The sequence below is a fragment of the Nesoenas mayeri genome (assembly GCF_963082525.1).
Source record: "Nesoenas mayeri genome assembly, chromosome: 17".
Classification (NCBI taxonomy): domain Eukaryota; kingdom Metazoa; phylum Chordata; class Aves; order Columbiformes; family Columbidae; genus Nesoenas; species Nesoenas mayeri.
Genome location: NC_137565.1, coordinates 4,648,704 through 4,672,944, shown reverse-complemented (window position 1 = coordinate 4,672,944; position 24,241 = coordinate 4,648,704). Strand labels below are relative to the sequence as shown.

Sequence of the window (24,241 nt, the reverse complement as noted above, 5' to 3'; positions counted from 1 at the left end):
CTGAAGGTTGTGTGGATTAGGATTTAGTTCCCAGCAGCCGAAGCCTCGTTGCTCCCAGAGCTGTCAGCTCTGTGAAGAGGATGAGCCACAAACTGGACACAAATGTGTGTGGCAGCTCCTGTGCACCCACTTTGTGCTTGGTGGACACTTAGTGCTTTCATGCAAGATAATGTTCTCTGGTCCTAGAGTCCTCACTCTTAACCTCTTGGTGAACGCTTCCCACGTGTATTAATATGAATTATCCAGTGTACTGTGGTCATGCACCTTCATTTATGGCACAAGAAGCTTGTTGTTCTCTAGTTATCCTGGGACATTCTCTCTAAGAAATAGAATAATTTTAAAATTATATGAAATCCTAATATACTTATTAGTATATAAAAAGGAAAATCACAATCTTTGTGTTAGCAGGTTACATCCAAGCTCTCTGCCAAGGCTACAGAGTATTGCTCGTTGTGCTGGAAAACACAATCAGAAAAAAATCCAATGGCCCTGAAAATGTCCATGTTGAATTCAGTGAACCTCCCAAAGAGGTTTTCATTAACATTTGCTCATTCTCATAATGCTGGATGCAGGCTGAACAGATTTTTCACACAAATGGGGCACATCTCGTCATTCTGACCTGCGGGGATCCGGCAGTTCTGGCGTGTGGCCCCTCTTGGCAAGTGTCAGCCACACTGAGCACATTTTGCTTCTTCACTTAATTTAATTCTTCCCTCCCCTGGGCATTATGAAAAGCTATATCTTGCAGACATTGCAAGTAATGGAAATGGCTGTAAATATTTAATATTATAAGCTTGAAAACAACTGATTTCTAGTCTTCCGTTTAGGAGTGTTTGGGTTTGGGGTTTTTTTGATTGTTTCTGTGTGTGGTTTTTTGGTATGTGTTTTGGGTTTTTTTAAGTGAAGAAGCGATAGGGAAAATTATTCTGTCCTCTCCAAGAATTCAAATAGCTGTTTGCCTCTCCGGTTTTGCAAAGTGCTCTGTATCAGTTCTTTTAAATGCAAGAGGGCTGTGCGATGTAGTTTATCTGAACTGTTCCTTGGAGAAAACATGAAAGACTTTGTTCTCATTTCTTTTACTTTTCCTCACAGAATTAGAATAAGAAATAAACAGTTCTTAGAAATCCTTAATGCTGATCAAAATATGTGTGAAACTATAGTACAAGTCTGTTGCATTCAGTACAGTGGTTATACTAAGTCTTATTAAATGTGTTTTTAATCTTAGAGCCATATCAAGTCACCTAATAGAATTGTGGCCTTCAGTCATGACAAACTTCATGAATACCAAATTGGACAGTGATTTTTGTTTTCTTGTCTTTTTTTCTTCTCCTTTTTCTTTTCCTTGTGTGAACAATTTGATTGCAAAGATCTATCCAATGTTAAACTCGTAGTCAAAAGAATATGCAGCTTGAAATACTTGCAATAAGGATTGGTCGCATCATTAATGTGCTTTTTGAACATGATAATACTGAAAATGTTTTCACTCTATTTGGTATTTTAATCTGGAAATGCAGTAAATGCAGTTGTGTGTCTCATTGCTTTAGGTTGGTGGAACAAAAGCTGGAGTTGTGCGTTTCTTGGGAGAAACCGATTTTGCTAAAGGAGAGTGGTGCGGAGTAGAGCTGGATGAGCCTCTGGGAAAGAATGATGGAGCTGTTGCTGGAACAAGGTTAGGCCACTATCAGATCACAGCTGTCTTCAGGAGTTTACATCTCTATATTCTGGGTTTTTGTTTGTTTATTTTTCTGTCTTACATTGAACTTTATATCAAGGGAAGTAGTTAGGCTGTAAACCTGACTCTCTGCTGATGGTGGTGGGGGATCGTTAGACGCTGATTTGAATTTTATGACGCCTACACATCTCTGAAAGTCTGCACCAACCCCACATTCATGGGATTAGTTGCTCTCTCCTTCTCCCATGTGAATTTTATTCATAGACTGTTAATGGAAAACACAATTTCCTGCTTTTTGAATGTCTGCTTGGTTTCTCAGCTTGGAATGAATGCTCAGTTAAGAAAATATCTCTGGGTATCCAGTAGCTGAACTTAAAGGAAATATTCCAGCATCACAGGAACCTAAAACTCCTATACCAATAACTGCCTCGTTGTAAAGATTAGGAACAGTACAGCAGCTTCCTCCAATAAGTCACACTTAGAAAGCATTAATTCATATGACAATTTACTGTTCTTTCTCATTTGGTATAAGGAACAATCCTTTGACTCATTAAAAAGAGGTTTCACAAGGACTGTGGCGCCTTTACATAGGTGATCGCAACTTAAAATGTTAAGTGGCTTTTGTTTATATGTAACTGAAGATACGTTCTGTATAATCAAATAACATGTTCTTTAATACTTCTCCATTATTGATGTAAGATTATTTGTGAAGCCATACCGTGTATCTGAAAAGATGGAAGTTAATTAATAACTCTCATCTGTCTGCTTTGCTTTTTTAAAGGTATTTTCAGTGTCAGCCAAAATACGGTTTATTTGCCCCAGTCCACAAAGTTACGAAGATCGGATTCCCATCAACCACACCGGCGAAAGCCAAGACAACCGTGCGAAAAGTGGTCGCGACTCCCACAGCCCTGAAGCGTAGTCCGAGTGCATCTTCCCTGAGCTCGCTCAGTTCTGTAGCATCTTCAGTAAGCAGCAAGCCAAGCCGTACAGGACTAGTAAGCTTCTTTTTCTGTTGCATGCTTTACCTTCCCGAGCAGGAATCCACGTGGCACTTGCCTGTGGTCTACTTGCATAAACTGAGAATAGAGCAGATCTTGGAGAGAGCACAATATACATTCACTTGTGCTCTCTTTTTCATTCAAAGCATGCATGAAGGAAGGAAATCTTAGCTAGCCCTGAAGAGTACCTGAATGTTGGAATATTTAAACTTACACAGTTAATTCAGGCTAACGTAGTGATTGCAATAAGAAAGGGGCTTGTGAGGCTGACAAACTGAAAAGGCATCAAGTGTTCTCTGTCTGAAATCTCCATTTAGTTGTTCATTTTCCTGGCACTACCTCGTCGTATGTGGTCTGTGTTTGAGGATCTAGTATGCGCTAAAGCTTCCATAGATCAAACTTGTTTTATTAAGCAGGAAGCCTCAAATTGTCTAAAATGTAAAAGATTTTCTTTTACTGCAAGGAGATGAGTCAGCTGAGAAATACACAAGTAGCAATTGTCAAGTCTTTGCTGAAAAGAAGCCTCTTTCTTTTATTTTACATTTGGTTTTAAACCTATGAATGCACAAAGGCTAAATGTTGCAAAGTACAGTGGCTCAGGTGAATTCTAACACAGCATTAATTCCACCTAATACACTTACTATGGATTCTTTTAAAGTTGCTCTGTTACATAAATGTCCTAATCTTGGGTTGCAGCAGTAAAACGGAAATCTTCTGGGAAAGCTGAATTTTAAAAAGTCTCTCTTTGAAGGCAATTAAAAGCATAGAAATAATTGGGTTTTTTCCACAGTCAACCTAGGTTTTTTCTTTTCTTTTTTTAAACCCAAGTGTATAAATGTATGTCATTAGAAAGAACTCACTCCCACTGAGGTGGGGCCTGCCAGCCGGCGCTGTCCCACTGACCCGCCTTGCGGGACGCAGGAGGTGACTTTGCCATCGTCCTTCCCGACCGAAGCAGATTACAAGTGAGCAGAGGTCAACAGTTGGTCAGGGCAACAAGGTTAATACCGTATCACAAAAAGCGTAAAGGATTTTTATTTGGCACAAACAGTGGGACTTTAATCCATGCTGGAAGTTGCACTTCCAGCTGCAGAGTGCCCTCTAGTCTGAAATTGGTGCACTAATGTGGTGCCTACCACAGGTTCAGGGCAAACCTCTACATTTTATTCTGTGTGCTATGATACTCTAAGTGAGAGCACAGTTGTATGTTGTAAATGTCTATAATATATTCGCTTCTTTTGGCTCTGTGTTTTGCCTCAGGGCTTTTGCATGTTTTGGGCCATAAAATATAAAGCTTCTGTAATCCATTAGTTCTGGAATTAAAATTCCATCTTTCTTCCAATTTTTTTTTCCCCAGGCAACATGAATGTTTGGTTGCCATCCAAGTTAAAGGGACTGTCAAAATAATTGTGACACTCTTTCTTTAAAAGTTTAGCTGCTGAAGAAACAAGATTTCCTGAAATCAGTTTTGACACAGCAGACTCTTTCGTGCTTCAGTTTCTAGGAAAATTATAACTTATCCAGAAGTTGTTGGACTCTTCCAGAATCTTCTCAGTTATTCAGGGCTGCTGCTGTTTTCTCCTCGCTCAAAAACTCCTGAGGAAGTAGAAGACAGGGCCATGCTGGATTTTCACTCACTTCCATTCAGTGGAACAGAGATCATGCAAGGTCCAGGAAAACCCCAAGGTTCATTATAGCTTTAGTTCTCCACACCGATTCATGTTTATCTAAGCTCTTTAAGTTTAATCTGTCAGATTTTTTTCCCCAAGTCATTTAATTCCGAGTGATATAAACATATGTTTTAATCATAAACCAGTTGTTCTTCCTCATAAGGTTTTAGCTGTAAGGCTGGCTTTTTAGGTCAAGGTAAATGCTTTTCGTCCTGGATGTTTTATTGCCATAGTAGAGGTGCCAAATGCTGGTCGAATTCCAAAAGTTTTTGATAGAGCATTTGGCAATGTTATACTGTTGCTGGCGACCCAAGATGATGACTTGATAACTAAAGGCACAATGTTTTTAACTTGCTAAAAGGCTGCTTTTCTTTTTTTAATGCAAAGACCTGCTTGGAAACACAATGACCTGGCCTTTATGTGAGTCTACTAAGCACACCTTCAACTGAGGCCAGCGATTTGTTTTCACTTCAACCCTTCTGTCTCCTACACACTACCTGCCAATCGCTACCAAAAAATATTACTACACATGCATGGCTGTTATTAAATTATAGAAAATGAAGTAATTAAAATTTAAAAGGAGAAAAGGTACAGTAGGTTACAGAAACCATTTCCTTTACTAACCCAGTGCCTGTTGAGTCTGGAGATATCCCTCGTTCTCACTTGATACAGAATGATTTTTAACGTGTTTACTTTGTGAAGTTGACAGAAACATCCTCCCGCTATGCAAGGAAAATTTCTGGTACCACAGCCCTGCAGGAGGCCCTGAAGGAGAAGCAGCAACACATCGAACAGCTCCTGGCAGAAAGGGACCTGGAGAGGGCAGAGGTTGCAAAAGCAACCAGTCATGTAGGGGAGATGGAGCAGGAGTTAGCACTGGTTCGCGATGGACATGATCGGGTAAGAGCAGTGATGCTGTTCTTAAAATAGAGGCTTTTAGACAACTGACTTAATTTCCAAAATTGTGTCTTCTTATTGAAGAGATCTGGGAGTAAGACATGGTGTTCCAAAAGTGAAGTAATCCATACCTGTGAGATCTTTCTTGTGGGAACTTTGGTTTGATGAGATAGCAAATCTGTTTCATTTAACTAATTTTGGTTGAACTTCTCCATGCGTGTCAGTTAGCGATGGTTTTCCTTTATTATATGCATATTTCAATGTGATAACATTCCTGTGCCTTGGCCCATCGCTTTACCAAACTGTGATTACTGAGGTATAGATACCTAACTTGGAAAAAAATTCCAAGATTTTATTCTTATTCTTCCTGCTAATTAGCATGTACTGGAGATGGAAGCAAAAATGGACCAGCTACGAGCCATGGTGGAGGCTGCTGACAGGGAGAAAGTGGAGCTTCTCAATCAGCTCGAGGAAGAGAAGAGGTAACTGAAAACTGTCTTTGTTGGTATAACTGTTAAAAACAAACTCAGCGTTAAAAGAAAATGGTGACTTTGAAATAGGAAACAAGTTTTGAATAATGCAGATATGGGTAATTATTGTATAAAATCATATTGCAGTTTCTTAAAATTAAAACTAAAAAAGAAACTCTTACATTGGAGGATAGAAAGCCAAAGAAAGTGGTCTCGTTTAGAAGCTTTAACTCTTGTTTATAGCTGAATTTCATGCTACTCATTCCTTTTATTATTGCTTTCTGTTATAAAGGATTTTATTCCTACTCATATGAAATGAATGGATCATTCCTGATCTTGAAACACTCGTCCACTTCAAAATGCAAATTTTGATAATCTCATTTCCTGACAGTGCTGGATTAAGAATTTACAGTTCTCTTGTGAATAATTTATTATTACTAGGTAGTATCTGTCTCTTACAGGAAAATCATCAAAGCCATACATTTTAATGCCTTTTCTAATAGCCTCTTGTAACCACTTGAGGAAAGAAACTGAGGTTGCCAAATAGGTAGAGTGAGGTTAGGAAAGGAAATAATCTGATAAATTGTTGGGGCAAGGTTAGGTGAGGAAATAATCTGATAGATTGTTTTGGTGGATTTGGAATGCTTTGGAAAAGCGAGTCTGTTTAGAAACCCCTTGTGAGTCTGCCCTGTAGGTGTGTGTGCACCCCTGAAATCAGTCAGATGTCAACCTCTCTGAGAGGCCTCCTCAAAATGAGAGATGAGAAAATGCAATGGGAAACCTTGAGCAATTCCTTTACAGTTTCCATGCTGCTTTTTTATGGGACCTATTCTAACTGAATTTTCAAAACAAGCGGTAGAATTAGGTCTGGAATTATTTGTGTGTTCTCTACAAAATAATGCAGTGGGGTTTTAAATTTAAAACACAGAAAGCTTTGCAGCAGCTCGGGTAGCCGGGCTGTGGACCTACTTTTGCTGCATGCCAGGTCAGTGGGGTCTGTTTTACCACAATCCTCCCTGGCCTTGAGCTCACCTTCAGCGTGTTGCCAGGCAGCGTGCAGCGCCTGCTGCCGCCCAACTGACATCCCGCAGCCAGGAAAACATCACACGGCTTCACAGGGTAATATTTCTCCTCCTTCCTCACGACTTTAGGCTTATTTATTTTGCAAGTTCTCTGTGACGTGTATTCAAGTCAGTCTCAGCAGTGACTTGAAGTCAAATAATCTCTAATTGCATTTCCCAAAGCGCATTGGTGAGACCTGTTTCCAGCAATAAGTTCTTATTGTCCTTTTATTTTAGACATCCATCACTTGTAACTCCCTTTGATGCAATGATTTCTACATCTGTCAGCCCAGCTGCGGGCACTAGCAGCGTGTGCAATTCAAAGGAGAGAAGACATGCTTGTCTCTTCCTTTGCAACATCTTACAGTGTTGAAAGGATCAAGGGGAAAAGGAGGAGATTTGTCCCCTTGCTCATTGTGGTATATCAGAATCAGGGGATGGGAAGAAATAACTTTTTACAAATTCCATTTTAAGTCAGATATTAGCTTCTCACATCTGTCTTCTCATTTTAAGACTCCTGAAGAGGCAAGGCAAGGCAGTGTTCTTGCTTGTGCTCCCGTTCTGCGTTTTAGGGTTCGTCGTCTATGGGTGAAAGTTAAGGGGCAGGCTGGCAAGGGTGATACTGATTTCCACTGAAAAGTGAGCTTGAAAGCATTTTCTTTAGAAGTTATCTGAATTTTAATGAATTGTCCCCACAGGAAAGTTGAAGATCTTCAGTTCCGTGTGGAAGAAGAATCCATTACCAAAGGAGACCTAGAGGTAAAATAGCTCCAGCTGAGTGAACGGGGTATCTAGTAGGACACAGAAATGCAATCAGTTCCCATTGAGTGTACTGTTCTCTACAAGAGAAAGACAGAAATTACCGATAGATGCAATACCAGTCCAAGCATATGCAAAGCACGTGGAAGTGATTCCCAGTTCTGCGGTCCTTGAGTAAACTGAAACTACGGGACTGCAGCTCTAATTCAGTTACATGTTTTAGCAAAAGTTGTACTGTGGGATGGCTGTAGTAATTAAATTAATTAATAGAATACTCTACCTTTTGCTATTTTACATTATTTATATTATAACTTAGTAATGTTTCTGAAATTACTTAAAAGTAACTGCCAACACAAAATCACTTTGAAGTCATGAAATGGCAAATTAATATTTATGCTTTGGAAAATTAATATTAAAGGCTGGTCCTGTTTGTCTTCGATCTGTTTTTTTTTAGTAATCCCTATGCTTTCCTTAGAGAAGATTGAAAACCAGAGTGTATTGCCTTGAGAGTTACTGCACACAGAATCTAAACAGCAATTAATGTGTGCAATCTTTATCTTTCTGCTGCTTGTGTAACTGTAACATTGGGCTAAACCACAGTATGTTATTACACAATCAGAATAGAAAACTTTCAGTGAAAAATTACTCTCAGATATTTGAAGACTGCCGGTTTTTATCCCAAATTTAAAATACTTTTTAGTTGTTCTACTCTGTTGTCTAATCAGAAAAATATTAGAACGTCTCGCACAGTGTAAAGTACGAACTTGTGTTCCTGTGAACCATTTCTGATTAAAGTGCTAGCCTTATGACAATGATTCATTTCATATAACATTTCTTTTATTTTAGTCTTCCATTCATTTTAAGATACCTATCTAGACTTCTCATAGAATGCTCCTTTTATTGTTTAGTCCATGGAAAAATTTAAGTTTTTATTTTTTGTTAAATCAGTTGATAGTCATGGCAAACCATGTTAAAAGCCTCTGGTTTGTCAAGCAACTTCTAGAGGTAAAAATGAATTTGAGATAATGAAATGTATCCTGTTGCTTGTGTTGGAATGATAGTGTTAAGTCTGCAGGTGAAACATTTTTGTTTGTTTGTTTTTTTAATTTTACTGATAGCGAAAGAGGCAGATTTCGGAAGACCCAGAAAATGTAAGAGGGCACTTAAATGTGCGGAGACATCCCATGTTAACAGATTGTGTGCAGAAAATGCTTATACTTATTCACTAACTGCATAATCTGTTATTGAAACATTGACTCCGGTATTTGTGTGCATGTTGCTTTCAGAGCAATTACAACATTTATTGAAAAGAATGTGTGTAATGACTAAACATAATCCCCCATTAACTGAAGAGAGGGCGAATGTGTCACTAGAATTCTTGAGGGTCAAAAGCTTTGCAACTCATTGAAGAGTAGAGGAGCTTGTAGAAAATGACTGTCCAGGATCCTGAAATGTCTCATTTAAATGGAGGATTTTATTAATAGTTGCTTTCTTCACAAAATCCTGCACGCTCTCCTATGAGCTCCTACTGCTGTTCAATAGATGCAGGATGTAATTAGCCGATTAATTTTTCTGAGGAAATAAATCGGTATGTTCCCCACCTCCCCTTATCTGTTTCTCTTTTTTTGGCATGAAATGCTAAGGGGAGGGATGATTGAAAACATCTGAAGAATTAGTGTGCAAAGCTGTATGTTTTTACAGTATCTTCATGTAGCTTCTCTTTGAATTATTTAGGAAAAATATATGTTTCTGGATAACAGAAATTGCCTCAGGAGATGTTTGAGCAGCCCTCTTGCCTCCGTAGCTCAGAATAGAGGAATTTGGAAACCCTCTCTTAGATTGGACTCAGGAAAATTAAGCCCAGGCTGCCTCCTGCTGCATCCCTGGCCAAGATAGGAAGTTCCCAAGACTAAAACTGGTTTCCTGCTGTGCATCCTTAGGTGTTCCCTTTGCGAAGCTACTTCAGCTGAGATCTGGCTCTCCTCTATTCTTCCAATCAGGCTCACGGTGTGTTAGAAGTAAATCTGCATGTGCCCTTCCTTTCTCTTGTTTTGTGCACTCCTTGTTTAATCCCCTCTCTATTCCTGATTTCCCTATTCTAAGTTTTCCGTAAAAATGGACATCTTCACTCTCGGAAGGAGAGAAGTGGGGGATCCCTTAGTTTCTAGGCTAATGCTCAATGTCTCGGTTGTGTTTTGCCATTGTTACCCCAGCACGAAGGGGCTGAAGGTCGTTTTGCCCCTATCCTAGAGGCAATAATCAGCATTTATGGCTTCAGCACAATTTCACAGTTTGATCTATAGATGGAGAACTTAAGAGTAAGGTTTATTTTGAAGTGAAAGAGTAGCTAGAATACATAAATGCTGAAAATAGCTGATGACTGGTCTCTGAAGTTTATTTGAGTGGAATTCTTTAAGGTTCAAGGCAGAGTAAGACTCGTCCCACTTCCCTGTCACTCTTAATCATTAACTGCAAAGCTTTGGAGAAGGTGAAGATGCTTCCTTTGTTGTTTTGATTTTTCCTTTTTTTCTTTCCTGTTTTTCTTTTCCATCCAAGTTCAAGTTTATAGTCAAATTCTTTTCATAATATTCTGCTCTTCTCAGTTTGCTGTGCTCTGGGTTTCCACATAATCGTTTAGACATTTCTCTCTAAATGATCAGGAGTGAAACTTGAGTGATCCAGAATTTCGCAGTGATTTTTACCTCAGGTGAACCAGAACCTGTCCCTTGGAAATCAGACTTGGTTAAGGGATAATCCCTCATGCTAAAAATGAGGGAGAAATGTGGCCAGCAAAGATCTCTGGAGTATTTTTTTTGATCTTTTATTTCCATTTTGCTAGGATTTTAGCTTATTTCCCCTTGGTAATATATACGAAGTGGGATTTAAAAAAAAAACCAACAAACAAACAGTAATCAATAATGGTATTAGTACCTCTGATCTTTACCATAGTAAAGCAATGTCTATAAAATCAATGAACAAAGTGGTCTGGGTTTTGTGTAGCATACAAAAACTTCAGATAGCGTATTTTGCAGAGTCATGCAGGGAAAATTCTGCAACCATAGATTTGGGGTTTCTTGTTTTTTAATAGATCCCTTTGAATTAGAGCAAGGAAGGAATGAATTATCAATTTTTAAAAATAGATGGCTTTCAGGCTTTGAATTTTGTTGTGGATGAGAACTAATATACTAACCCGTCTGAGAGAGGGGACTGAATTATAGCTACTTATAAAATCTTATTTCCCTTAGAATACTTAATTCCATTTTCAAAATCTGTGGGAGGCAAAAAGAGCAATCTGTGTTCTCATGAGGTTTTTTACCCAGTACACATTGAAGATCTTATACTGCTAGAGGATCTGCTATGGAATTTCAAAAAACAGACAAATCTAAGAAGCAACATTTAACACTTGTGGATCCGGTAACTACATAGTAAACCAGCTGATTGTTTTCAACTGGAAAAATGCTTCAAAAATTGAACCACCAGTTGTCTGCTCTTGGGCAAGAAGATAACTCGATGCTGTCAGGAGGAATACGGTGCTTGGAGGAGAACAGGCCTGAAGCAAAACAAGAGGCTCATCCCCATCCCACTTGCTCTGCAGAGACCACATCAGATCTTTAACTGCTGTGCCTGGTTTGGAGGCAGCACTAACCAGCTTGTCACTATAAATAACACAGTTCCGTAGGGCTTTTTAAATATCATATTACAAAGATCAGAGGAGCAGCGGCGTCCTGCCAGCTGTGGCTTTGGAATTATTCATGCGTCTTCCTGCCTTTTGGGATTCTTTCAGTCCAGTGTTCAATGGGTGGCTGCTCAGGATTCAGGCCTCTTATTCTGTTAATTGCAGTTCATAGGGTTTGGGGGTTTCTGTGTTACGTTGTTCCCCACTAAATAAACTGCGGCAGTGAAGCTGCATGGAGAACTTTTCATGAGGACTGATGGATGCATTTCTTTGGTTGATAAACACATCTCAGCTCACCCAGGCAGAACTTCGTTCATTCTTCTTGTGGACATCCACCTCACTCTCAACGTGTGGGCCAGCCCTGAAAAGCTGCTCTTTTTGGAAAAGACACTCTGAAGCAACAGTAGTCTTTCATAATCTTTCTAATTTGGATTTTTTAGTAAATTCAAAGTAACAGTGACCTGTCGAGAATGACATGAAACTGGAATGGTGGCACCTCAGTAATAAGCATTGGCACCTGGTTCTTACCTCTTGATATTTCTTTTTTGTTCCCGTAACCACTTCAGAGGTTCAGGTCAGATTTGAACCAGCTGCTGGGCTTTACCTGCATCTCTCAAGCATCAGGCTCTCTTGTGGGCCTCTGGGAATATCTGGTTATCAAACCAGAATATGCAGTATTCTGTGTTCTTGCTAAAAATTCTACCTCTTTGTAAGCACAAGGCAGGAGGTACCTGCTCACTTAGTTTCATTTGCTTCGTGCTTCTCTCTAGGAACCTATTAGAATTAGACTTTTTTTCCTTACTTCTGCATCTTGTTCCATGTATTTTGACTTCAATAACTATAGAGCAACCAGACCGATTCACTCTTTTCCCTGGTTTTGGAGAGTCTTACTTGTTGCTTCCTTCCTGAAAGAGGAGGAGGGGGAAAAACTAGGAGGGTTCTGCACCTGTAGAAAACCATTCTCTTTCTATTCAGGTAATTCATGCTGTAATGACAAATGAACATCCATGTTCCCAGGTCTTGACCAAAAGAATTTTTATGGCTGAGGCTTGAGATACAGCTACTATTAAAAAAAAGTTTGGATCTGTCACATGAGCTTCCATGGTGAATTTTTGTCCCCTGGTTAATAAAAAGATCATTTATAAAATAAGCCAAATACTCTAAAGCAAAAAGTTAGTGGGATGAAAAGGAAAGGGACTTAGTATGGTGTTAAAAGAGGTGCAGATAGATATACATATATATATTTTTTCACATAACTATTCTAATTTGTGCTGAAAACTTCATGTACTGATAAATAACTTCTACTTGGCTGCATGAAACTTTTTTGTCCATATTTTTTCGTTTGTGACTTTATTTTGCTTTTTAAATTTTTTTTACACGTTGTCAGTCCATTTACACTTTCAGTCCATCTTCCTCATCCGTAGCATTTCCCTGGTCATTTTATCCACTGCATCTTCTCTGCTCATCATGGGTAGAAGACTCTGGCAGCACGGCCTGCATGTGGCTCCCTCCTCTTGTGCTGGCATGTGATGGTGGCACCGTTGTGTTCTCTTCCTTTCCCTTTTTACTAACAGACGCAGACCAAACTGGAGCATGCCCGCATTAAGGAGCTTGAACAGAGCCTGCTCTTTGAAAAGACCAAAGCTGACAAACTCCAGAGGGAGTTAGAAGACACTAGGGTAATGGTTTTCACTATTTAAATAACAAGACTGATTTGTGTTGTGGAAGATTTCTGATGGCACAGGCTGCTGGGTGTAACACATGCTGAAACAGATCCTGCCGTCATCGGTACCTGCAATAGATACAGCTGGAACACTTTAAAAATTAACATTATTTTTGAGCTTCGGTGTTGTGTGTATGTGTGTGTTTGCCTGTATATGTGTGCTCATTTCTTCAGAAGGATTCAGGTAAGATGTCTTAAACCTGCAAAATTAATACTTGAATCCATGTCAAAGGTAACAAACGGGACTGTGAATTGACCTACACGGATGTTCAGTGGTTCATTTTTAGCAGCAGTCAATTTCATTAAAACTAAAAAAAGTAAAACCGACCGTGCCAGTGCTTTTAACACAAACTTAGTATTTGAGGATTGGTTTTTGATGTCTTAAATAGTTGTTATACTTACTTACTTTACTAAATCATGGTTTGCTGTGGCTTTTTAGTTCTTTTTTTGCACCCATGACATAATATTTTCATAGATATCCCAGTAGCATAAGTAATACTGTCACCTGTCAAAATATTACTGGACATACTTTGTCCCAAGTCAGAAGTTCAGCAGGTGTCAATTCTTAAGAACAGATAAATATTTGAATATTCATGCGTACACATGTGGCTTTTGTTGAAGCTGAGGTATGATGAATATTATAAAACCAAGAATGAACTCTGTAATAAGTACTTTTAAAGAGCAATTGCAGGTAAGTGGTATCTTTTTCAGGATGTTGGTATAATAAGGAGGTTGCAACAGCAACTTCCTAATTAGAAATAATTGTGGTAGCTTTGCGTGCTTTTCCATACCACAAGCTGCATCTACATTCACCTGGTGAGAATACACGAACGTTAGTTTGCAACACTCGGCAGTTTCTTTTCAGTGAAGCCAATATGTCTTTGTATTAAACATATCTTTTATAATTCTTTCTTCTTTCCTTAAAATGCTGCTAATCATAGGTGGCCACGGTGTCAGAAAAATCTCGCATCATGGAACTAGAGAGAGATCTAGCGTTGCGGGTGAAGGAAGTAGCTGAGCTCCGAGGGAGATTAGAGTCTAGTAAACACATCGATGATGTGGACACTTCTCTTTCATTGTTACAAGAAATAAGTTCTTTGCAAGAAAAAATGGCAGCGGTTAGCAAAGAACATGAGAATGAGATGAATTCATTGAAGGAGAAGTTCGGGATTAGTGAAGAAACATTGCAGAAAGAGATCAAATCACTTTCAGCTTCAAATGAGAGAATGGCAAAAGAAAATGAATCCTTGAAAACGAAGCTTGATCATGCCAACAAGGAGAATTCAGATGTAATAGAGCTGTGGAAATCAAAGCTGGAATCTGCAATCGCCTCCCACCAGCAAGCAATGGAAGAACTAAAAGTTTCTTTCAGCAAAGGTGTAGGGGCTCAGACAGCAGAGTTTGCAGAGTTAAAGACTCAGATCGAGAAGATTAAATTAGACTATGAAAATGAAATGTCCAATTTAAAACTGAAGCAGGAAAATGAAAAATCTCATTATTTAAAAGAGATTGAATCCCTGAAAGCAAAACTGTTGGCGGTCACAGAGGAGAAAGAACAAAACCTGGAAAGCCTGAAGACCAAACTGGAAAGTGTGGAAGATCAGCATCTAGTAGAAATGGAAGACACTTTAAACAAATTACAGGAAGCTGAAATAAAGGTAAAGGAGCTAGAGGTACTGCAAGCCAAGTACAATGAACAAACCAAAGTTATTGATAGTCTTACACCACAGATCAAAGCTGCTGAAGAAAAGCTTTTGGACCTTGCTGCACTTCAGAAAGCCAATTCTGAAGGTAAATTGGAAATCCAGAAACTTAGCAAGCAGCTTGAGGCAGCCGAGAAACAAATTCAGAATTTAGAGACTGAAAAGGTTGATGGAAGTAGCAAGGTTTGTATCAACATCCATCCTTTCATTTTTACTTTTTGCTTTCATTTTACATTTGTACTGTTTTAATCTGCCATAGCAAATACATCACAGAAAAAATGGGTTTTATTGAATGTGTGTCTTGGTACTATCTGAGGAGGTTTAGAGAAAGTGTTAACTGGGTTGTTGGGCTGCACCATTACACAAAAGAAAACAATTCTGTCTGCACGTCCATGCTGCAGGCTCCATTAAGCCTGTGCTGAAAGCTTCGTGTGTTGCAAGACTTAGTTTCTTGGCTCATTTGGGAGAAGTTTTTAACCTTTAGTGACAGAGGAATTCAGATCAAGTCACTTGGGGCTCAGGGGAGAAATGTTTCCACTGCACCTTCGTTACTTTGCCTCTCATCAAACAAGGTGATGGAAGAGGCCATTTAAAAAAAATAGGCAAGCAGAAGAGATCCTGGTGGAAGTTTTAAGACAAGGCTGTGCAGTGGTGATGTTAGGCGCCGCTTCACAGCATTTTGAAGCCCAGATTGCAATGTGATACATCTTACTAAGATTTTAGCGTGGCATTCAGAGCTTGGAAATGGTTCCTCCACTCCAGCTAGGAATACAAGTGCTAAGATCTCATTTCTTTTTAGGGATCCCTGCAGCTCAGATCTATGCATGACCTGACAAGTTAGAGCTCTAGTTGTAAAAGTAGTGTGGAAAGTAACTGGAAATTCCTTTCCTAAACCCTTCACAGATGGTTCCAAGGTACAAGATTTTTACAAACCTTTGACTCTTATTTTTGAGGTCACGCTGTGGTTCTGTGGTCCAGAGCCTTTCAAATGTACTCCTGGGTGCAATTAGTCCTGTGATGTATGTGGTCATCAGTGGAAAGCAGCTTCACTCAGTTACACATCACATTTTTTTCTTCGATTTGTTTTGTTTTGGTTTGGTTTGTTTTTTTGTCATGCTACAGCAATATTGTAGTTACTTTTCAGATTCAACTTTTAATTTTCCTGTTTTTCCATTCGTGTTTGTAATTTTATTTTACTCCATTTCATCATCTTTGTTAGGCTAGTAATCTGGCCAAAGAACTGCAGGGCAAAGAGCAAAAGCTTCTTGACCTTGAGCAAAACTTGAGTGCAGTAAATCAAGTTAAAGATTCTTTGGAAAAGGAACTTCAAGTTTTGGTGAGTAATACCCCAAAATTTTGACTTTATGCTTTGGCTTTTGGTTTTGGTGGTGAGAGTGTCATTGAAATCTGTGGATCTTTCAAAGCCACTTTACTCATGCAAAGACAGGGAGGGTTCATGGCTTATCAGATCCATCTTGGAATGAAAAGAACATTTCACCTGAGTTCTGTGTTATCAGGTGTTTTGTCTAAATAGAACTTGACTGTTTATGAATTTCAGATAAAATATTAAACCAAATCAAAAGCAGCATGTGGTTTAAATTTAGACTAAACTGTTGTACATATTAGTGCTTGCTATATGTGCCTTACACATGGTTTTTGAAGACATTTTTTCACCTGATTTCTCATTTTGCAAATTTAATTAAATGTGCAAGTATTCTGTAGTTGGATGGGATTTTCCTGAGAAACTACCCCAGAGTGAGCAACAAAAAGCCAAGCTTTTAGCTTTAGCTGTCCCTCTCATAAAATCTTTCCACGGCCCCAGTAAATATTTGAAGTTGGTGGGAGAGTCTCACTTCTTATCTTCCTCAGTATCCTCCCTTCTCTTTACAGCCCAGCATCTTTTCCTACTGGTAAAGCTGGAACACACTGGTACGAGATTGATAGATGGCTGCAGGTGTCCACTGTGCAGCTTCTTGCACTGAGACTCAGAAATCTCGTCTCCTCCGCTGGGCTCTGGCGCTGCGGTTGTGTTGCTGTTGTAGCTGATGGAGAAGTGATTTTGAATGTTTAGGGACTTGGTTGCAACTGTAATTCAAACACAGATCTATTTATGACAGGCGTGAAGACTGTTCTATTTTGTACTTGAGAAATACCTAATATAAATTCAGTGGCTGAATTATACTGCTATTACCAAACCTTACCCCAGGTTTTTATCCTTTTTTCAGAAAGAAAAGTTTACTAGCGCAGCTGATGAAGCAGAGAAAGTCCAACAAACTATGCAAGGTATGTCTGCTGCTGAACTAAACAAAGAACTACAAAGCTACAGAATATCAATGCAAAATAAAGGGCTTTTTTTCCATGTGCCTTCAAATTTACACCTGGTGGTACAGCACTTTCAGCAGTTATGCAAAGGACAGGATTACTTGTAACCTCTCTTAAGAGTAATATACTTTGTAAGTAGGTGGAATTCTCTGCATCTTAGTAGTTACTAACTTTGTTTTCAAAATTTTACTTGCATAGAAACAATAAAAAAACTAAACCAAAAAGAAGAGCAGTTTGCACTCATGTCTTCAGAACTGGAACAGCTGAAGTCTAGTTTGACTGGTAAGGAAGAAATAAAATGAAACCTTCTGAAAAATGTGCTTCTGTACGCCTCCTGCTCAGCTCACCGCGTCATAGTGTGCAGCGCTTTTCTCAAAGAAAGCCTTTTGTCCAGTCAGAAACTGGCTTTTTGGCACCACGTGTAGTGACACCGCAAGGTGACCATGATGTTAGTGAAATAGGGCTGTAAGGCGGGAGATGTCCTGATTGAGCGTATTCTGAATCAGTAGTTAAATTCTTGTTCAATATTGCAACAAAGTGATGCTAAGGTAATGATCAGATACCAGACGGTGGCTTTGGGGCCCAGGCTGAGGCATTACAAATGCAAGACAGTTAATTTGCAGAAGCCTTGGCCGTAACTAGCATTTTCTTTTTAAGGACATCAAAAGACCCTGTGTTTAGTTGGGTTCTCTGCTTCTTCCTCTCTCATAGAGGGAGTCTTGCTGTATCTGTCTAGTTGTGCATGTCCATTTAAAACCCATGTAGAAAGGAATTAAGAACACTGTAAGAAAAATGTTTCAAGGCATTGTTAGGACTGTAGAAGTCACCCCCAGGGCTGCTTTTGCCCTTGTGGGCAGTACCTGCCCTGGACCAAGTTGGTTTTAGATTTTAGCTTCACGTTGCTTGTGCTGCTTGTCTTCCACTACTCTGCTGAATAACTGGTGAGTTGTCTGGCCCATCAGACGTGCACAGCTCCTGTCACAGGACTGGGTTACCCTCTGCCATGGGTAGAGCTCCTGTCAGCTTCTCATGGCCTGAAGTTACATGAATCTCTTCTGAAAGAAAGATTTCTTGACTAGTCACTTTTTTACTCCTGAAGAGTTCTGAACGTTCTGCTGCAGTTCACAGTTCAAAAGTCAAACAATCGTAATTTTTAATTTTAAAGGGGTAATTTGCAAGTTCTCTAGCATCAATATTGCTCTGCTTATAGTTCTTTACTATCTTCTAGCTAGTCTGTATACACCCTTTCTCTTAAATTTACTGGACTGTTAACCTTTGTCTTGCTCAGTGATGGAGAAGAAATTGAAGGAGCGAGAAGAGAAGGAGCAGCAACTGATTGAAGCTAAAGCCAAACTTGAAAATGATATTGCAGAGATCATGAAGTCTTCAGGAGACAGCTCTGCCCAGCTTACGAAAATGAATGATGAGCTCCGGTTAAAAGAAAGGTATCCTGTTATTGTCAGAACATTTTCACATTAATTCGTTACTCCTGGACTCCCAGCTTCTCATGTTATCTTTTTTGTAAATATCTGAACAAGATGCTCCTGAGTGTCACATTGATATGACAAGTGAACTTATTCTATCAAACTAAATTAATCAAAACAGTCTCCTCAGAGTGATTTGAAGAACATCTAACATTTATAATTCTAAAATTCTTATGTAACGTGCTTCTCATTGTCCAGAGTAAATGAATATTTCAATAATCTAGACTGTTTTGTGATTGTCCTACTTAATTATTTGATTACCTGATAAGCTTGGTTGGTTTATTTGAATGTAAAGGACTTGAGTCACGTTTTTGACTAGCAAGAGAAAATGTGTTTTGTTTCAAATAAAAGCTGTATATGGAACAGTTGTTCTTTACCTTTGCAAAACCCCAGACTGGGAGCAAAGTAACGGGCAGCTGTGTTGCGCTGCACACAAGCAAGTGCTGCGTCTCACTTGTGTACGCTTAATTTAGCAGAATATTCTCTATATGTTAAATAATTAAATCTCTTTCTGAAATGCTTGGACAGAATATAGAACTTCAGCATAATTTAGACTCTTTCATCTCTGTGCTTGCCGTGCTGTCAGCAAAAGTAACGTTCTTCTATTTGGTCTTTTTAGGGAGTTGGAGCAAATACAACTTGAGCTCACAAAAGCGAATGAAAAGGCTGTTGAGCTTCAGAAAAATGTGGAGCAGACAACACAGAGAGCTGAGCAGAGTCAGCAAGAAACTCTCAAGATTCATCAAACGGAACTGAAAAATATGCAGGATCAACTAACAGACATGGTAAGAAGAACTTGAAAAAGCACTTGCTAACTGTATGCAGAATGTAGTAGCACTGCTGCTTTAATTGTACTCCAATTGTTTTATCTTCTGTCAGAAAAAGCAAGTGGAGAGTAGCCAGAATCAGTATAAGGATCTTCAGGCGAAGTATGAAAAAGAAACTGCTGAGATGATCACTAAACATGACGCGGATATCAAAGAGTTTAAGCAGAACTTGCTGGATGCAGAAGAGGCCCTGAAAATGGCACAGAAGAAAAACGATGAGTTAGAAACACAGGCTGAGGAGCTGAGAAAGCAAGCGGAACAGGCCCAGGTAGGTGTCCTGTGTTACAATGCGGGTAATCGAAATATCTCTGTTACAGCGAATCACTATTTTTTGCTGGGCTTCATAATTTCCTAGTAGGATTTTTGCAGTGTTTAGGTCAGGGAAGATGCACATGCAACTAACTCATTGTCTTCCCAGGTTACACAAGAATCCATGAAATAACAGTTCTTGGCTGTTAACATTTTGTGTTCATGGATATCTGGCTCAGTGCAGTCAGTTGTAGCCAGATGTTATTATCTGTTTTTTAAAAGCTTGAATTTTAAATAGGATATGTTGTGAAACATTTAATTTAAAAGTGTTACATACCTGAAACTTGGTTCTGTAGTACAATCCCATATTATGTGGAACTATTTGGTACGTAGCTTGACTGCAGTAGTTTTCTTTTTTTCTGCTATTTCTTAGACATCGCTGCTTGCTTTCATCCCCCATTAGTTATTTGCTATGAAGTTTGTCGTATGTTTTTTAGCAAAATATTTAGTGTATACATTGGCACACAAGTTAACTTCAGATGCAGCACTGATGTGCTTCACATTGAGTGGGTTATGACAATACGTTTGGGACAGAAGCATGAGGGCAATTAGCTATAAATGGTGAATTTGAGAACTGAAGTCAGTATCTAATATAACTGCTTGCATTTGCATTCACTTAGATTCTCATTAAGTCACTTTGTGGCTCTTTTCTGAGTAATTTACACTCAGAAAATGTGTCGAGGGTAGTTTTAAAACCAAGATGGAGTCTGGTAAGGAGGAACCTTCAAACCATTTATTTTTATTTGACCACTAAAAGGTTTTCCTGCAGAGGGCGGGTGTTTGGTCACGAGATACCGGTGGTGCCCGTCAGCCGCTGAGTTCGCACACAGGGACTGTGTGTCAGTGTATACACTTTTTAAAAAGCTTAAATTACAGTAGCTCTGTTTGCCCTTAAGCCACATTTCTCATTTGTCTGCTTGACTTCATGTTTGTTTTCCCTTCTTCCTGACTTTGTTTCTTTAGTCCTTAAGCTCTCTGTTAGCTTCAGCCAGAAAAGAGATTGAACTAATGTCAGACGAGATGAGGGGTTTGATATCAGCAAAAGAGACTCTGGCACAGGAGGGAAATACTTTAAAATTAGAGAGAGGTTCCTTGTTATCAAAACTTCAAGAACTGGAATCAGAGATTTTGTTGATGCAACGAGACCAAGAAGAACTTTGGACAATAAATGAAGAACTTAATTCGGAAAATAAAAAAATTCTGAAGCAGAAGGAAGACGCTGAGGCCAAAATTCAGCAGGAGAGCACAGAAAAGTTAGCACTCATTTCTGAGAAAAACAAATTACTCTCTGAATTAGAAGCAGCACGGGCAGACCTTGCGAGGATAACTCAAGAAAATGATGCTCTCCGGTCCTCAGAGTCAGCCTTGCTCCAGCAGTTGGAAGAGCTTCGGGCCAACAGAAATGCCATGGATGTGGTATGTCAGAAACACATCAAGGAACGGGAAGAACTGGAGCATTATCAGAAGCTTTTGGAAGAGAAAGATGCGACTGTTAAAGACAAAGACGATGTTATTCGGAAGGCAGAAAGTTCTTGTGAGGCCCTGGCCAGAGAGCGCAGAGAGCTGCTGCAGCAAGTGTCAGCTCTGACTGCAGAGAGGGACTCAGCCCTAGGTAGACACTCGGACCTTCAAAATACACATATAGCCTTAAAAAATGAAATGGACAGTCTGTTGCAGACAAGTCAGAGTCTGCAGTCCGAGAAGGAGACGCTCCTTAAAAGCATAGAAGAGCTGCGAGTGAGTTTAGACAGTACGGTTAGTGACAACCAGGCACTGAAATTGAGAACAGATGAGATGCAAACAGAGCTGGAGACTCAACGTCAAGAACTCAAAACGGCACTGAAAGACAATCTGGAGTTGAAGGATTCCCTTGCTGGTCTCTCTCGTCTTCTTGAGGAAATTAAAGCCTCAAGAGAGATATCCAATTCTGAATGTATTCAGTTACGACAAGAGAAAGAGGCTCTTTCTTCATCAGAACGAAGGCTTTTGGCTGAAAGGGAGGAACTTTCCAATGAAAATAAGGCAATTGCTGAGAAGCTTGCTCAAGCCACAGCAGATGCCATGCTTGCTGAGAAAGTCTTCACTGGGAAAATAAACGAACTGAATTTAGAAAGGGAATCTGCTTTTCAGAAGTCGTTGCAATTTGAAAGGCACAATGAAGCTCTTCTTCAAGAGAAGAAGGAATTGGAGAACAAATACTCAGAGCTTCTTGATGAAAACAAGTCTTCTGCAAATGCACTTTCTGATATGAAAAGAGAACATGAACTGGATGTCTCAGCCAAGAGAGCTCTGGCCCAAGAGAATACTACGCTCCGAGATTCCATTGAAGCCCTCAAGGAAGAGCTAAGTAAGAAGACTCTAGAGAATGAAGAGCTTATGGCCTGTAAACGTGACCTCTCAGATCTTCTGACGGAGGCCCAGGATGCCAAAAAAATGTTAGAAAATGAACTGGCTGCTGTAGCACATGCCAAGCAGGTCCTGACGTCTTCATTAAAGACCTGTTCCTCTGATAGGGAAATGCTGAGCAGAGAGAGGTCCGAATTACAAGATAAGTGTCAGAAATTAAATGGAGAGGTTGAGATTATGACAGAAAACTTAACCATAGAAAAGGAAGCTAGAAAACTGGACAAGGAATCCTTTTTGTTGGAACGTAAGGAACTTCAAAGCAACATCAGTTTCTTAGAGAAGGAGATTGAAGAGCTGCGAGAGAAAAATAAAGAGTTGCTGGCTGAGAAGGAACTTTTAGTTCAGGGGAAAGAAAAATCCGAAACTAAACTGGCAGAAATAATTAAAGAAAAAGAAGCCCTCTGTGCGGAGACGGAGCAGCTCGCTGCCAGTATCAAACGGCTCCAGAGTGACTTCGTGTCCTTGTCTAAATCAAAAGCAGAGCTCCAGGACCTGCACAGCGCTGTCTCCGAGAGCCTGGAGGAGCTTCGACACAGGCACGAGGTCACGGAGAAGGAGAAAATACAATTACTGCAGGAAAACGACAGCCTGCTTGCTGAACAGAAGAGTCTGCTCATCGCGAAGGAAGAAATACTGAAAGAGAAGGAGAAATTATCCACCGATTATTATAGACTGCGCGAGGAAGTAGCGCTTTTAGAACAAACTAATAGTGACCTCTCGGGCAAATTGCTGGTCTCTGAGGGCAAAAATCAGATGCTGCAGGAGGAGATGAACAATCTGGCTTTGAAACTAAAAGAAATTGAGACTCTCCAGGCCCAAACAGTAGCGCAAAAAATTGAGGTATTGAAACGCATAGTTAAACAATCAAGTATGGTTATACTAACAGTGAGCACTAACCCAGGGGTTTCCTCTCTGCACCTCATTGCACAATCAGCACTTCATCGCAGTGTAAACAGGCTGGAATGATGGTCCTTTTCAATATATTGCCTTTTTTCAAGTTGTGAGTCTGAAAGACGCTTTAATTTAAAAAAAAATTCTAAATAGAAAAGCCTATGCTGTTGCTGAATGTTGCAAGAAAACAACATAACCTGTGAATAAAAGGAAGTTTTGTTTCCTGAATCTAGTAGGAGGAATTGAGCAGCCCCTCTGAAGTACTCGGCAACTTTAAAGTGAGAGTAGTGATAGATATGGTTTTAGATTAGGTCTTCATGCAGTTGTATGCTAGATTACAAATTTGGGTTACTCAAAACATAAAACAACGTACTGCTCCTGTAAATGTAATTGGATAAAAAGCGATGTAAAAGAACCATTTAAATTTACATTATAGGACTTTCAGTCTGTTGAAGACACGGGCAATCTTGGTGTTCTTTTTATTCACAGAAGTGTCTTGTATTCACCACCAACAAATCCTGAATATTATTTTGAATTTTGGTTCATGGGGCTTGAAGCCCATTGAATAACTTTGAATACAAATTGGAATCCAGATTCCCTGTAGGAATGTATCATGCCTACCAAGGTATTTTAATACACTTGTGAAGTATTTCCTTGTATGAGGGCACAATGAACAACACTGAAATAACGTGATAATTGGCTCTATCTCTGATTTGGTTTTTAATTCTTTTTCAAATTTTGAACAGCTTTTTATGATTCCACATGTTCTGAAAATAGAGCAGTCTGTTGGAAGTGAATATCTGTTGAACTACTAGTGTCTAAAGTGGTTAGAAGTCTAAGGGCAATCGCAGTGGTGGTAGCTAGAAATCCTGGAATTAAAAAATTCCCAGCTGAAGTTCAGTTGGAAAGCAGCTGGCAAACCATGGAGCTGTGCATGAAGTATTGTGGTTAATCCTTTGCTTTCAGAGCTCCCTTTGGTGACACTTTGTCCTTTTTCCTGCACCTCCCCTCCTGTACAGGCTGCCAAGATGGCAGAAGATGTTTTGCAGACGGTGGAGAAGGTGACCAAAGAGAAGGACGCCATTCACAAAGAGAAGATCGAAACTTTGGCCTCGTTGGAGAACTCTAGACAGACAAACGAGAAGCTACAGAATGAAGTAATCACATTTAAATGCTTTTATGTGAAAAGTTTTGCCTAGTTTGTAAGGAACAACTAGTGAATGGCAGAGAATTAGCTAAGGCAAGAGTGGATTCTGTCATTTTCCCACCACAATACTGTCTTGACTGGCTTGTGAAACCTCACTGGATGAGTGTGTATCGATGGAAATTCTGGATGCTTTATATTGCCATATGACCTGCGTTATTTTCTG

General features: G+C 39.5%; 1 protein-coding gene across 2 annotated transcripts in view; it reads left to right on the top strand.

The window, feature by feature from the left end:
* Positions 1–24,241, top strand: part of CLIP1 (CAP-Gly domain containing linker protein 1) — a 62,677-nt gene that overhangs the window by 21,769 nt on the left and 16,667 nt on the right. Inside the window, exons 4-19 of one of the 2 annotated variants that reach the window (XM_080355070.1) lie at positions 1,545–1,669; positions 2,454–2,670; positions 5,046–5,243; positions 5,619–5,722; positions 7,470–7,530; positions 8,649–8,681; positions 12,781–12,885; positions 13,871–14,815; positions 15,852–15,968; positions 16,858–16,915; positions 17,153–17,236; positions 18,243–18,399; positions 19,058–19,223; positions 19,318–19,533; positions 20,538–22,820; positions 23,891–24,028. In XM_080355070.1, coding sequence (XP_080211196.1) covers positions 1,545–1,669; positions 2,454–2,670; positions 5,046–5,243; positions 5,619–5,722; positions 7,470–7,530; positions 8,649–8,681; positions 12,781–12,885; positions 13,871–14,815; positions 15,852–15,968; positions 16,858–16,915; positions 17,153–17,236; positions 18,243–18,399; positions 19,058–19,223; positions 19,318–19,533; positions 20,538–22,820; positions 23,891–24,028 — 5,007 coding nt within the window. The remainder of the gene's footprint in view (positions 1–1,544; positions 1,670–2,453; positions 2,671–5,045; positions 5,244–5,618; positions 5,723–7,469; positions 7,531–8,648; positions 8,682–12,780; positions 12,886–13,870; positions 14,816–15,851; positions 15,969–16,857; positions 16,916–17,152; positions 17,237–18,242; positions 18,400–19,057; positions 19,224–19,317; positions 19,534–20,537; positions 22,821–23,890; positions 24,029–24,241) is intronic. The other variant, XM_080355071.1, reaches the window with a different exon arrangement.